We start from the raw sequence: 14,932 nt of genomic DNA on the forward strand, positions 1-14,932 counted from the left end.
TCATTGATGGAAGATCATACCATCTTCCATCTGATGGTAATTCAATGAATTGGTGTATTGCTCAGTGGGACCAAGAAAGTTTTATATACCCTCTGGCATTCTTTTTTTTTTTTTTTTTTTTTTTTTTTTTTACAAATGTACACATTTGTAACCCTCATATGGATTTGGCTCTTTGGGGACATGTTTGTGAAAAGGTAGAACCTGTTGGGCTGCTTTGGTGAGGCATGTATGGAGAGAATCAGGGAGAATAATGAGGGTCGTTAGCTTTACATATATTGGTTTTAAGTGACGTTTTTTCCTCACAATTGAATTAAGAGAAGGTATACAAGCAAGACTAATACTAATGAGAGGATATGGAAATTAACTTTCTGTTAGGACCTGAAGTATAACTTTTAGATATGACCCAAACATAGCCAATGTGGGCCTATTAAGCTCTGACACATTTCATGGTCTTGTCTATAGGTGAATAAATTTTGCATCTTTCTTGGCTATGTTAGTAAGAATGCATATTAATCATCTATAAACAATCAGTTAACAAACCTACCTTTTTCAAGTACTTTTATTATAATTATCTTGTCAAACACCTGTCTGTATTTATGTAATTATATGAAAATTGGCTGTCTTTATTAAGAATTGGCATACTTTATATAGATAACTGTTTAAGATAAATCAATGGGATAATATAAAAAGAGAATGACAGGAGGAGGTGGAGAAAGCAATTATGCAGTAAATTTTTATCTTGATGTCTTAGTTCACAAATTCCCTGAATTTAATTTATAACTTATTTTTAATAACCTCTTTTTGGGGGGCAATTTCTCCAAAAAGTAACTATCAATATATAAAAAGTAGCATTCATCAATACCCTGTGTGAAGAACAGAGCCGTGTACTTTTGTTCTGGTCAGTAATAAAAATCAGTAGAAAATCAAGCCATGGAGATTAAAAATGAGCATAATCATTAAAAAAAAATATCCTTACTGCTTTTTATATACCTAAGGTATAAATCTACAAATCACATTTCAAAGCAGTGATGTTATGTTGTAAATTCTCAAAAACAGTAGTGGAATTTCGTTTGTGTTTGTTTATATGACTCCTGATTTTCACTTCTGCTGAAAACTTGCCTTTACAATCTAAAAGCAGGTTATTTTCTACATAGCAAAAACATATTTGTAATTCAGGGTCTGTTGATTAACAATCAGTCCCCACCCTCTCCCTCAGCCTATACTGTTCCATACAGACACTTATCAGTCAAAGTTTTAACTTTTTCCTGCTCTCAAGTGGTTTCAGTAATATTGGCGAAGATTTATATAAAGTGACTTTTTATCATTTATTTTATATACTATGGTGCTGTCATGAATTTGTTACCTTGAACAAAATGTTTTGAAAACAGCCTCTCATGGGACCTCTGATAGTTATTCTCAAATATGAACTGCATTGTGGTTCTGGGTAACAGTGAGGTTAACGTCTGTCTTCTCTTTTATCACTCATATAATAAATATTGTTCTACCAGGTAGTAGAGTATTTGAGTCTAACCTGACATATGAGGTGGAATTCTAGAGGAATGATAGAATAACAGTAACAATAATAGTACTCTGGGCACTATGCTAAGAGTTTTACATGGCATCTCATTTTGTTCTGACATTAACCTTTTGCAGATTATATTTAGGAAAAATGAGACTCACAAAGTTTAAGCAACAGGACTGAGGTTGCACAGCTAGCAAGTTACAAACCCAGGAAGAAACACAAGAATCCTGATTTTAGAGCCAGGTTCTTAACTGTCTTTTCCTATTGCCTATACCTGTAGAGAGGGAGTTAAAATGACAATGTCTTCTGAGCAAAAATAAGTGAGACAGCTTTTCTCCTACAGCTTGTTCTGAAACTTCAGTAAAACAGCTTTTTAAAAATTAGGGTTAATAACTCATCCCAGTAGTATTATGTGATTTCTCTCAGAAAATATTGAGAGCCAATCTTTTAATTGGTAACACTCTTCTCAGATAAAACTTATACACTACAAAATCGTCACTAAATAAAGAAACTCAACTCTCATAGATTTTGTCTTCCAGCCCTTTCAGCCTTTATCTAAGTAGAGTTTCTATACTGGTGTTTGTGAAATAATTTACTCTCCTTGGAATTTTTCCTCCCTATCACCTTCATCTCTTCTGGATGGGGCTAGCCTATGCTCCTACCTTACTTGTTTTTAACTTGTTTTAACAACTGCCTTACTTGTTTTAACATATAAACAAGTATGAATAACTTGTTTACAAAGTAAACAAGTTAATTGGATTTACTTGGATATCTACTGAATGCCAGCTACTATTGTAGGCACTGGGAATGGTGTTATAAGTAAGTCAGACAAGGTCCCTGCTCTAATGTAAAAAGAAAAATATCAACTGGTTATATGCTGTGTGTAGTGGTGCGGTAAGAAATGAAGGGTGGCTACTTTTAACTTGGGGGTTGGGAAAGCCTTTCTGAATGTCTTAAGAGCCAGAGTTGCAAATATAGGGGAAAGAGTATTCCACAAGAGGGGACAGCTAATGCAAAGGATTTAAGATAGGAAGAAGCGTCACTTACTTGAGGAACCCAAAGCAAGCATGAGGAGCGCAGTGGGCAGGGATAAGAGTGAAGAATGAAGTTAGATCTGTGGCAGGGGCTAGATGCCACAGAGCCTTGTAAACTTGGCTAGGCTGCCAGTTTGTGGGCCCTGCTTATATTTACATATATGAAATGAGACACAAAGGCATTTTCACCTCTTTTATCACAATCTTATAGGAATTGGTGGTAAAAACCCTGATTGTAGCAGAACCTCATGTCCTGCATGCGTATCGAATGTGTAGACCTGGTCAACCTCCAGGAAGCGAAAGTGTCTGCTTTGAAGTCCTGGGATTTGATATTTTATTGGATAGAAAACTAAAGCCATGGCTTCTGGAGGTAAGGCATTCTTTAAGAAAAAAAGAGGAGTTATCACTGTCCTTATGTATTAAAATAAATGCTTTAAAAATCTGTACTTAACACAGTTGTCCCATTAACTGTCTAGAATGAAGCCTGAATAGAGTAAGTGGGAAGAAGAGGATAAAAATTCAGGGACTACAATAGTTCTAAGAATGAATCAAAGTGTTTGATATTACTTTTCCAAAATTAGTGTCAAGTGAATTTCTAGGCCAGGTATTTGGGATTGAAGTGTGAAGGTGCTTTTACTGATTTGTTGCTTACTTGCTCTACTATTTTCTCAGCCTCCTGGCTTCTACCACGTCATGAGGTCTGGATAGCGTCTCTCCTCTCTGTGGGTGCCTGGGCTTCAGAATCTTGCCTTCAGTGTGTCTCCCCTTCAAACTCTCCGAGAGGCTCCAATTGGTTCATTAATCAGTATTCAGTATCCGATACCCCAGGTGGTAAATGTCTCCTTTAAGGCCATGTTATATACCTGGGGCTTCCCTCAGGGAGACTGTCAACTGTATGCCTTCAGGTTTGCTGCCAGTCCCTGGTAGAGTGAGAGTTATCATTATCTTTCTTTGATGATAAAAGGTCATGTAACACATACGAAATAGTAAAAGGGAGAAAGTAAAAATTATCTCTGTTGACAATTTTTATATATTTTCCTGCTAGTTACATTTATATTACCCAGAAGAAACCTTAGAAGTCATGTGGTCCAGAAGATCCCATCCAGCAGTTCCTTTTAAGCTCCTTGATCTGGGGTTACACACCTTCTCGTGGCCACTTAAATATCATGTTTGGGAAACTTAATCAGGAACATATTGCTATAGAAGATGTCATCAGCCACTACCTTTCATTTTAAATCAATTGTCTCTCTTTTTGTTAGTGATTTGTAAGTTAGAAGTTGTGTATGTAATATCACGGATTGCATAAGCAAATTGAATGAGTGGTAGGTGAGATGAGCATACTAAAAATACATTTCCAAGAAATTATACTTTTCTAATTTGAGAGCCAAAGATTGTGTGTGTGTGTGCGTGCGCACGCGTGAAACAAGAACATGTATTGTGTCTCCAAGGAAATACAGTTCTCTCTGTTGGATATTCAGACTTTGCTCCAGCCTGGGTCTTAGAGATAAGATAAATATGAGGAGTTTTACTTATTCTCTGCTTCCTCCATTCCTTGGATATGAAAACACTTGACTATGCACTATGGACCCTTCATCTTGCTAAGGCCTGACATTTGCTTTAGATTTCTTGCTTTTTCTGCAGCAGTCCTTTACTGTTCTTAGCTATATTGTCTTCTGCCCCTGTACTTTTATTTTGTCATTGATGGAGTGGGGAAAAAGTGAGGCATGTGCATAAGGAGGATATTAGGAAATAATGACTTTATAGATCTCTTAGTTTCCTTTTTAGAAAAAAAACCATTTGCTTCACTAGAGCTTTCCATTAGCTTGCTAAATCAGAGTTGACTGAATGGTTGAATTCTGGATTTTACAAGAATCAAAATAACCATTGTTTGCATGAATGTTTCTTCATTCTTTACTCTTTCCTTCATTGTTTCTAGATCAATCAGAACCATTAAAACACTCCACAATAACCAAGAGCTGTGGATAATGAACATTTATTATATTAAAACGGTTAAAAGAATCTTCAGTCTTGCCTTGTGTTTTGCTCCCTGCTGAAATTTTAGTGGGTCTAATATACATTGTTAAAAACCTTTTGGCGCCATCAAGTGGAATAAGGTAGAAGGTGCTTCTGGGTATGTGATAACTTTTAAACAGTAATTTCAGGGACTGATTGCTAGTGGCAGAATTGCACAAATTTTCATTAAGTAGAAAACATTTTTTAGGAAAAACATGGAAATTGGGTGGAGTATGAATATACCACCAATAGTTTAAGTACTCTTAAATTAAACAGAAACCTACTAAGTTATAGTCATTGTCTTAGGTGGTGGGGATACAAGAAGACAGAGTACTTGCACTGGTGTAGCCATTATTCAGATGTGCATTTTATGGTATTAGTTATGAGTACTAGTAGGTAAAAGGGAAATAACAAAAACGATAGTGTGATTAATATCTCTGCGTAACTGTGTGTATTGGAGAGTTAAAAAAAAAAAAAAGCTTTACAGAAGAAACACCTGAGCAAAGTTTGTAGGGCTGCAGAAGGGTGGGATAGGGGCTAGGGGCTGAGAGAGATAAAGTAGGGGTGGGGAAAGGCTGTGGTGCAGAGGGAACAGCACTAACTTAGGAGCACAGAAGCTATTATGGATACTTTAATTTGTGGAAAAAGTGATTGTTATTTGTTTTGATAAAACTATTTTTAGGACCGTTGAAAATAGTGTTTACTAATTTAATACATTTTATAATAATTTTCATTTTTAATGCATTTACAAGCTGTTGAATTTTGAGATTTTAACATCTACTATGTTTTGTCTGTTTTAGAATTGGGGTAGGAAATGAGAACCAAATAAATCATCTCACTATAGAGGAGAATTTTGGCTGGGTGGAACACTAATTTTTAGTTTCTTCTGTCAGCCATTTGTGGTTCTTCTATTTTTTTTTCTTTACCTTTCTCATAAAACTTAAAAAAAAAAAAAGAACAACCCTGAATGAAAACTTAAATTGAAAAAGTTTTCCTGCCTTTCCACATATTATTAACAGTTTATCTTGTGTGGGTATACCTCTTCACAGACCAATTTATCTTATAGTAGAGGGAAAAATTTGAAATAGGTAAGGAGAGAGAGAGAGAGATTGAGATCTGAGATGGCTTTATACTGAGACCTCAGTACCATCCTGGAGGAGGGATATGCCTGACACAATTCCACACTGAAATTTGGAATGGAGTCTCTGAGGAATTCTACAAAGACAGATAACATTCCAATGTACCACTTACTCATCAGTTCTTTAATGTCTGGTTTATTTTGTAACCATGTAACATATAGTGGCAACACCATCATTAATTGTATTATAAACTCCAGATATTTGAATCAGTATGGTTGAAACTTTTTTCCTATAAGATATATTACTTTACCCTTTCTCTGCACTTGTAAAGGGAAATGCTTAGAGCTTTCGTAATAGATTAATAAACTCCCTTTCTCAAATTGACCTGGAATAAATGGATGTTATTGCCATTTTCAAGCTATTTCCTTCTCCTTGAGACTATATCACAAATACAGGAACGTGTCTGTCACCTTCTAAATCAGAAATCAACAAAGGAATCAAAATACAACATGGCATATCTGTATAAAAGGAGTACCATGCATCCATCAAAATGATGGCATGATGAAAGATTTTCATGATACATTATTAAGAGAAAAGCTTGGAATGTAAAATAAAGTATGGTTCGTATAGATATGCATTTGGAAGGTAAAATGAATATTTTAAATATGTATACATAGAAAATATCTGGAATACTATCTACCACGTGGTTAACAAGACACTAAGTGTTAAGTAGTGGGATTACAGGTAATCTTTTGTTACTTGTTTTCCTTCTTTTTACTTATTTTTCTGCAGTGAACCTGTGATACATTTCTAATTAAAGATGTTATATTCCTGGGTAGTTTCTTGATTATAATGTGATATTTCTTCAGATTCAAGTTGTAGAATGCATGCTTTCAATTGTTTTGTCTCTTGTGGTGACAGATGTGTATAACTGTGACTAGTAACTGTGATATTTCTTCAGGTGCAAGTTGTAGAATGCATGCTTTCAATTGTTTTGTCTCTTGTGGTGACAGATATGTATAACTGTGACTAGTATACACACACACACACACACACACACACACACACACACATATATTTGAGATAGCCTAAGGGATTAGTTGGTGGTCAAGAAGCTAAACTGTTGTGTTGAACTCAGCAGCGTTCTAACCAACTGATTTAACTGATTAAGAAATTTTCTTAAACGTCGGCTATTCCAGTTATATTTTTATAACAATGACAACAGTAACAAGACTCAACAAACACAAAAACAAACACTCCAGCTCTTTTATTTTTCATCTTAATGAATTCCTGAAGATCTGAAGCAGTGAAAAGGGAGCACTGATAGTTTCTATATTTTAAATATATAGATGTATATAATTATTACTGTGTTGGTATAATTATTACTGTGTTGGTAACATGAATATCACTATTACCTTTTTGTTAGGCTAAATCACTTTTAACTTTTCTAAACTTAAGAAACCTAAATTGCATGGGGTAATGGAGAGAGTGGAATGGAGGGAGAGGTCAGCTTATACTGACAGTAAAGCTCCTGAACTAAGGCAGCAGTGAGAAGGAGATGGTGCCAGTAGTCAGTCCCTTGCAATTTGTTGCCCTAGGGTGATGCGGAATGGAGATGTGGCAATAATAGCTGGGCCATCTACCATGTAAAGCTTTGAGGTTTATTGTAGGGTTGTTCTACTGGCTAGAGATCCCACATTAAATTAACAAATATGTATTGAATATTTATTTACCTTCCAATATTGTTTTCTTTGTAAATTTCAGATTAACCGAGCCCCAAGCTTTGGAACTGATCAGAAAATAGACTATGATGTAAAAAGGGGAGTGCTGCTAAATGCATTGAAGCTACTAAACATAAGGTAAGGTAAAATATTTTCTCTATCTTTTGGGCATTTATCTCCACGTTTGACATAGATTAATCATTTGTACATAAAATTGGCTTTTCAGAATAGTATTTTTTATTTTTATATTTTGTAATTTTCATTTCTTGATTCCATCCATTCTGGATTTTTTATTTCTTGATTCCATCCATTTTGTAATTTTTATTTCTTGGTTCCATCCATTTTGTATTTTTCATTTCTTGATTCCATCTATTCTTTAAACTCATATAGTTAAAAAAAACTTTCCTCCCTACTCCTGTATACTGCTTTTCCTGCTTCCCAGGCAACAGTTTGTGCCTGCAGTAAATGAGGTTAAATTTCAATGTAGGTATGATTATTTAATATAGTGTACAAGATTAAATTGTTAAATACTTTAAGAGACCATCTAGATTATATTCCTCATCTTATAAGAAGAAACTAAAGCACAAAGAGTTCATTCAGGAAATTAAAAAAGAAATCTCAAACATGGATTTCCTAACTTTCTCCCCAGAGGTCTTCCCATTATATCATGCTCCCTATGTAAACAAAAAAGAGAGGCAGTTGTTCAGTGAGAGTTAACTTTTCCATTTAGAGAGGTAAGTAAAATTTGAGAGAAGACTTGGCTGGTGTGGATGTAGGGCTGGTTGCAGTGTACATGATCATGGGATTCAAATATTTGAAATGCTATTATGTGGGAAAAGCTTTTGCCTCATTACAAAATGAATTTTTTAGATGTTTGACTGAAACACTTCATGAAATAGTGAGTTACCTGTCATTAGAAATGTTCCAACAGAGCTTCGAGTATTGGATTAAAGGGCCTCTGAGGTGATTTAAGCTCAGTAATTTTATGATTTTAATTTATTCTAATTGTCATTCAAGAATTCTAGCAGAGTTATGGTATGCTTCCAAGCAATTTTCAAATTTAAGATGTTTCCAAGCAATATGCCTATACATGTTTTTTTGCATGAAAGTTTACTACTATTACTTAAATAAGCCTTGTGTTTAGTTTTTTTGTTGTGCGTGCATGTCTTTTGACTTTGCCATTTATGGTATCAATTCAGGACATTATCTGTGGGTGTTTTTGGTGTTTTTAAAAGTGAGGTATGTATAGTTTAAGCAATCAGAAATTTCTAGACCTAAAACTAAGGGAAAGTAGAAATTCATTTCTTTATCTTTCTTGGTGTTGTTCCACAGATAATTTAGCACAGTTCTTAACATTTAGAGCATATGCTAATGAGGCTTATGTTTCAGAAGTGCCTTCTTCCTCCAGCTGGGTGGAGAGCTCCATGGGTGCATGTGTTAGACTTGAGTTTCACTGGGCATGTCACAGTAACTTAAGCAGGAACTAAGAACACTAGGAAAATTCTTGTCTATTTATTAAATAGAATTAATTTTCATATGGAGTGTTTTAATTTTGGATAGAACAAATTGTTCTGTGAATCCAGAAGTCCCCTATTTACATTAATTTTAATCAGACTATTGGGAATGATCTTCCTTTCATTATGTTATCTTTCTGCTCAAGAACCTAAATAGAGTTCCATTTACCACCGTGTAGCCTAAGCTTCTAATATAACTTAACCTTAGCTGTTCTATCTTATTTCCTGTTTCTCTCCAACCCACACTGTTTTAGTTAGGCTGATTGCCTCATTATTTTTCCCACATAGCTTGCCCATTCTCACTGATTATTTATTCTATTCTGTAGTCTGAATGCCTTTCCTTATTGCCTGTGACTCAAATCCCATCTTTTATTATGAAGTCTTCCTTTTGGCCAAAATGAATCTTTCCTTTCTTGGAGCTCTAGAAGGAATTTTTGTCTGCATAGTATATGGCTTATCACTTTGTTTACTCTCTTATCCTCTGTGGGGTTTTACCTGGGCGCAGCTGGTTTTTCTTTTCAATTAGATTTAAGCTCCTTGAAGTTGAAGAGTACATACTTTTACTTGCTTCACAATGCTTAGTACAGCGCTTTGCTTATGGTATGACCTTCAGGTTCATTTTGTGAACATATGCTTTTAGTCTCAAGGAAATTCAGAAGAATATAAATTGTTCAGGATATTCCATCACAACTGCTGTGAAAACAGAACCTCACATGGAGGGGATCAGAACTGATCCTTTTTTTAACTTGGATGACAGAATGCAGTTTGAGTTCAGCTTCAAATAATTTTTTTAAACATTAGGCTTGGGGTCTTCAGAGACAAGGAAATACGAAAAGGGTTATATGTAGAACAAGTAAAAGTTCTTTTTTCTATAATAAAAGGAAAATCCAGTCATTCTGTGATGGTGTTACTGGGTTAATAAGAAGAATCTTTTTCCTCCATGAATATTCTATTACAATCATTAAAATAGAACCTAGAAAAGACATTCACAATCCCATGAGTCCTTGGGTCTGAAATACTTGTTAATTAGAATAAATTAAATTAAGTTAAATTTCTTGTCTGTCCCTTGTTTACAACTAATTCATGGGTTACAGGCTTGCAGCATTTAATGCTACCCTATCATTGAACATTTAGTCTCAGTGGCCTTCTCTGACACTAGTCTCTGAGTTTACCTAACTTTGAGCATTCCTTAGTCTTCTCTTACGATTTCTCTTACTTTCTGCTCCCTGCCTGTCATTTTCTCACAGTGTCTGTCCTTGCTTCAGCCCTCTTTTCTCCTGTGTCAGTCTTACTCCCTTTTGTGGCATCATTTTTGAGTCTGACATATATGTAGCAATATGGATCGGGGTGCCTCTTACTAGCTTTGACCCACTCTGGAGCTCTAGTCCAGCATTTACAGCTCTCTGCTGACCATGTACCCTGGATGCCCTGGTCCAATAGATACTCAATAAACATGTAGTGAGTGAGTGAGTGAGCAAGTAAACAAATGAATGAATGGATAGTGTTCTGATAACACTTAAATTCAATATTGCCAAAGTTGAATTATTTTCTCCTTCGATCATGTTCCTCTTGCTGGGTTTATTTTTTTTTTTTTGTCTGCTAACAATATCAAATACCTCCAACAAACAAAAGTTAAAGCAAATCACTCATATGTATTTACTGGACTTTTTTTTTTTTTTATTTGAGACAGAGTCTCTGTCACCTAGGCTGGAGTGCAGTGGCGTGCTCTCGGTTCACCGCAACCTCTGCCTCCCAGGTTCAAGCGATTCTCCTGTCTCAGCTTCCCGAGTAGCTGGGATTATAGGGGCCTGCCAGCACTCCCGGCTAATTTTTGTATTTTTAGTAGAGATGGAGTTTCGCTATGTTGACCAGGCTGGTTTTGAATTCCTGACCTCAGGTGATTCACTTGCCTCAGCCTCCCAAAGTGCTGGGATTACAGGTGTAAGCCACTGTGCCTGGCCTACTAGACATTTTTAAATAGCCTATAACTTGCTAGAAGCTAGAGATACAAAAATGAATAAAATTTCCCCACCTTAAGTAGCTTAATTGTTAAAAGGGAAATATATATGCTCATAGATAAGTACAGTACAATAGTAATTATCCAGTTTGCTTTGCTAAAGTTAATGGCAAAATGATTCACATGAAAGTGCAGTATAGAAAGCTGGGAGTTATACTTAACATTATTATGAATTGAATGAATCCTGTCAAATTTCTGACTATCACTTTATTTCTCCATCTCCTCTCCAAGGTTGAAAACTTCTTATCTTTCTCCTGGGCTATTTTATTGGCTTCCTTCCTGCTTCCAGCACTAACCTCCATCCCATTTTGCAGCTTCCTTTCTGTTGTTCTGCAAATCATTCAACAACCATTTATTCCAAGTCCACTACCACTGCAATAGGTACTGGGAATCCAGTGCCTCCTATGATTCCTAGGCTTCTGGCTTGGATGACTTGTCTGATGATGTGCCGTTCATTGAGATGAAGATTATAGGCGAGAAAGAGGCTTAGAAAAGTAACGAGGGAAGGTAGAAAGGAAAAGAAAGATGATTCAGTTTTAAACATGCTAATTTTGGGATGCTTGGAGACAATGTTAAATGGAAAATTTGATATACAGGGCCCCAGGAGATAGAGATATCTATTGGATTGATATTCATGTATAGATTGCCCTTGAATCTAATGGATGAGGTCACACAGTTGGACTGTATGTTTTGAGAAGGGCAGGGACAGAACCCTGAGAGATGCCAGTATCAGAAGAGAGATTTATAAGCTCTGATACTCTGATCAGATTGTTTCCACATTGTCAGATAAAGTTTATACTCCTTTGAATTATGTACAAGGCACTTTTTGATCTTTATATTATATGCAAAGCACTTTTTGAGCTGGCCCTTAGCATCTCTTTCCAACCTGATCATTTCTTGTTCCTTTGCTTTGCCTTGGAAATGACTTTTCTAAGAACTCTTTTGTGGTACAGTTTCAAATTTCTGTACCTTTGCACTTGTTCTCATTTAGTATTTGTTCACCTTTGTATTTTTGGTGAATGCCAACTGATATTTTTAAATTGTAGTAAAATACACTTAACATAAAATTTACCATTTTAACCATTTTTAAGTGTATAAGTGACATTAAGTACTTCACATTGTTGTGCAACTATCACCACCATCCATCTCCAGAACTCTTTTAATCTTGCAAAAGTGAAACTCTGTACCCATTAAACACTACCTCCCCATTCTTCCCTCTCCCCAGTCCCTGGAAACCATCACTATGTTTTGTGTCTCTGTGAATTTGAGTGTCCTACTCTCGGTATCTCATAAGAGTGGAATCATATGTACTTGTCCCTTTGTTACTGGCTTAAAGTAACTGGCATAATGTTTTCAAGTTCTTCGATGTTGTATCATGTGTCAGAATTTCCTCCTTTTTAAGGCTGAATAACATTCTATTGTATGTGTATGAATACCGCATTTTCTGTCAGCACATTCATAAAACCTAGCTCAAGCCTGACATTCTATTTGAAGCCTTTGCTGAGGCAAAATGGTTTACTTACTCCTTTGCGCTATCATCATGCTTCCCCCTACTTTTCAAAATAGTACTCATCATACTCTGTGTTTTTGTTTATATGCCATTGCTCCCACTTTCTTTATTTGGTCAGCTGCTTGAGGGTAATGGCCCTGTCTGGTTCTCTTTGTATCCCCAGGGCCATATCTGGAATTAACAAATAGTGAGTACTAAATAAAATTTGGGTTGGAAGACAATGGTATGGGGAGGGCATTTCATTCAACTACTTGTAGAAAGATGAGGAAGTGAGACAAAGCAAAACAAGTTGGTAGAACTTCTAGTGGTTCCACATTCCTAGAGTATACAGCATGTGAAGCAAGTGATCAGAGAAATGCCTTGGATGGAATTATAGGGTAATAAGTAGTGGAAAAGACTCAAGAAAGTGGTAAACTAAACTGCTTAGGTCAGTATATGGATACAGTTGAACAGAAAACGCTAATTAAAATGCTAAGTGAATGGTAATCTTTTTGGTCTTTGGTTAAATTTTTATTCTGGCCTGTGATGTAAGTACTGAGAGTCATTAGTGCTGATTTATGCCTGTGAATATTCATAGAAATGAAAATAGTTTTTAGAATGACAATATTCCTAAAGGCCAGAAAGTGCGAACATTCCTTTATGCAAAAAAATGTCTCAGGGTAGTTGGATTTTCTTTGTTTCTTAATGTGTCTGAAGGAGCTTCTGTGTCCTTATTTTTGTTATTCTTTGTGTGTGTTCAAACTGTTTGTGTGATACTGATACTGAGAGATGCCAGTATCAGAAGAGAGATTTATAAGCTCTAATATTCTGATCAGATTGTTTCCACATTGTCAGATAAAGTTTATACTCCTTTGAATAGGCTACCTTGTCCTTGTCTATGAGTGTTTTGTTTACTGTCGATATGCATATAGATCTATGTTTCTTTCTTTCATAGAGTACTCATCATATCATCTCATCTTTCTTTATTTTCCCTTCTTCTTATTCATTCCCTTTTTTTGCTTCCTCTATTTTTTTCTATGGATTGTTTAGTCTTTGTTCCTCTCTATTCCTCTTTTCATTTCTATTTCCTTTTCCTCTCTTCTTTTTCTTTTAAACTGAATGCTATATAGGAATGATCATTCTAGATAAAGTGGACAAAGTTTATCCATTTTAAATGGATATATGATAATATATTCATTGATATATGATAGAATGATAAAATGATTGTTCTAGATATAATAAAATGAAAAAAGATAAAAAATTAAAGAGTTATCTAAACCATGGCATTTCCTTTACCCTTAATTAGGGAATCTCAGAGCCAAATTTGTGTTCGTCATTGAAAATGCCAGTGGACTCACCAAGAAGTCTTGGTGTCATCAAAAGTTCATCTCTCTTTCTTATTCTTGATACTGAATTAGTCACCAAAGCATATCCATTCTTCCTCCAAAATATTATTCTAAACATACCCTTTTTCTCTAATCCCTTCGTTGCTCCCCTGTTCCAAGCCCTCATACTTTATATTTGTTAATGAAATAACATCTCATCTTAACTTCCTGCTTCTTTTCTCATCTACTTCTAAGCCACTGTATATACTGCCAAGGGCATAATCTTTAACACATACAAATATAATTATGCCATCTTTTAAAAAATGTATGTCCTCCATTGTGTAAAGTTAAATTTGAGGCTCAATAACCTAGTATTCAAGCCCATGTGAGAAGCTGAGTTTCTTGCATTCACCCAGAGCTCCAGTAGTCCTGAATGACTTGCAGTTTTCTGGATGTGTTTGTTTATTTTCTCAAATTATTACTTTTACCTGACCACCTGTGGACCTCTTGCCACTCAAGCCTGAATGTTGTCATTGTAGCAGGACGAGCTGCGGAAAAAAACCCTCAGACACTGAGTGAAGGGAGTGGCTTTAATCAGCTGGGAGCATCAGCAGGCTAGCGTGTTAAAATCCGAGCTTGTCAGGTGCTCAACTTCTGTCCCTTTAAGGGCTCACAATTCTAAGGGAGTCCACATGAGAGGGTCGTGATTGATTGAGCAAGCCAGGGGGTACATGACAGGGGCTGCGAGCACCAGTGGTCAGAGTGAAACAGAACAGAATGGGAGGTTTCACAATGTGTTTCCATACAGTGTCTGGAATCTATAAATAACATCAGTTGCTAGGTCAGGGGTCAAATTTTAGCTACCAGGCTTAGGTCAGGCAGGCCCAGGCCTGGTTTCGGGTCTGATTCCTTGGTTTCGGATCTGGTTCTAGGCGCCAGGCTACCTGCCTTTAGTTTCACTTCTCTTTCCTTTTATGAGTATAAAACAATATAAAACAATATGAGAGGGTCTCTCTCTTCCCTCATTTCCCCCCCTTTGAGACTCTTACTTTTTATTAATGGGAGTTCTCTTATTTTCGCTACTTATGTCTTCTTGTGCAATAGATTGATAGTGATTCATACTGTACACTTGTGCTGAAGCATTCTGGTGAACTAAGGTAGTGACGAGACTTTTTATCATTTGAAGAAGTACAGGTAGCAAACAAGGGAGCAATAAGC

General features: G+C 35.9%; 1 protein-coding gene across 3 annotated transcripts in view; it reads left to right on the forward strand.

Moving 5' to 3' along the window:
• Positions 1-14,932, forward strand: part of TTLL7 (tubulin tyrosine ligase like 7) — an 89,944-nt gene that overhangs the window by 16,001 nt on the left and 59,011 nt on the right. For 2 of the 3 annotated variants that reach the window (XM_005542913.4, XM_074003148.1), the window contains exons 8-9: positions 2,768-2,926; positions 7,413-7,507. In XM_005542913.4, the coding sequence (XP_005542970.1) occupies positions 2,768-2,926; positions 7,413-7,507 (254 nt within the window). The remainder of the gene's footprint in view (positions 1-2,767; positions 2,927-7,412; positions 7,508-14,932) is intronic. The other variant, XM_045368339.3, reaches the window with a different exon arrangement.

The sequence above is a fragment of the Macaca fascicularis genome, chromosome 1, assembly GCF_037993035.2.
Source record: "Macaca fascicularis isolate 582-1 chromosome 1, T2T-MFA8v1.1".
NCBI lineage: Eukaryota > Metazoa > Chordata > Mammalia > Primates > Cercopithecidae > Macaca > Macaca fascicularis.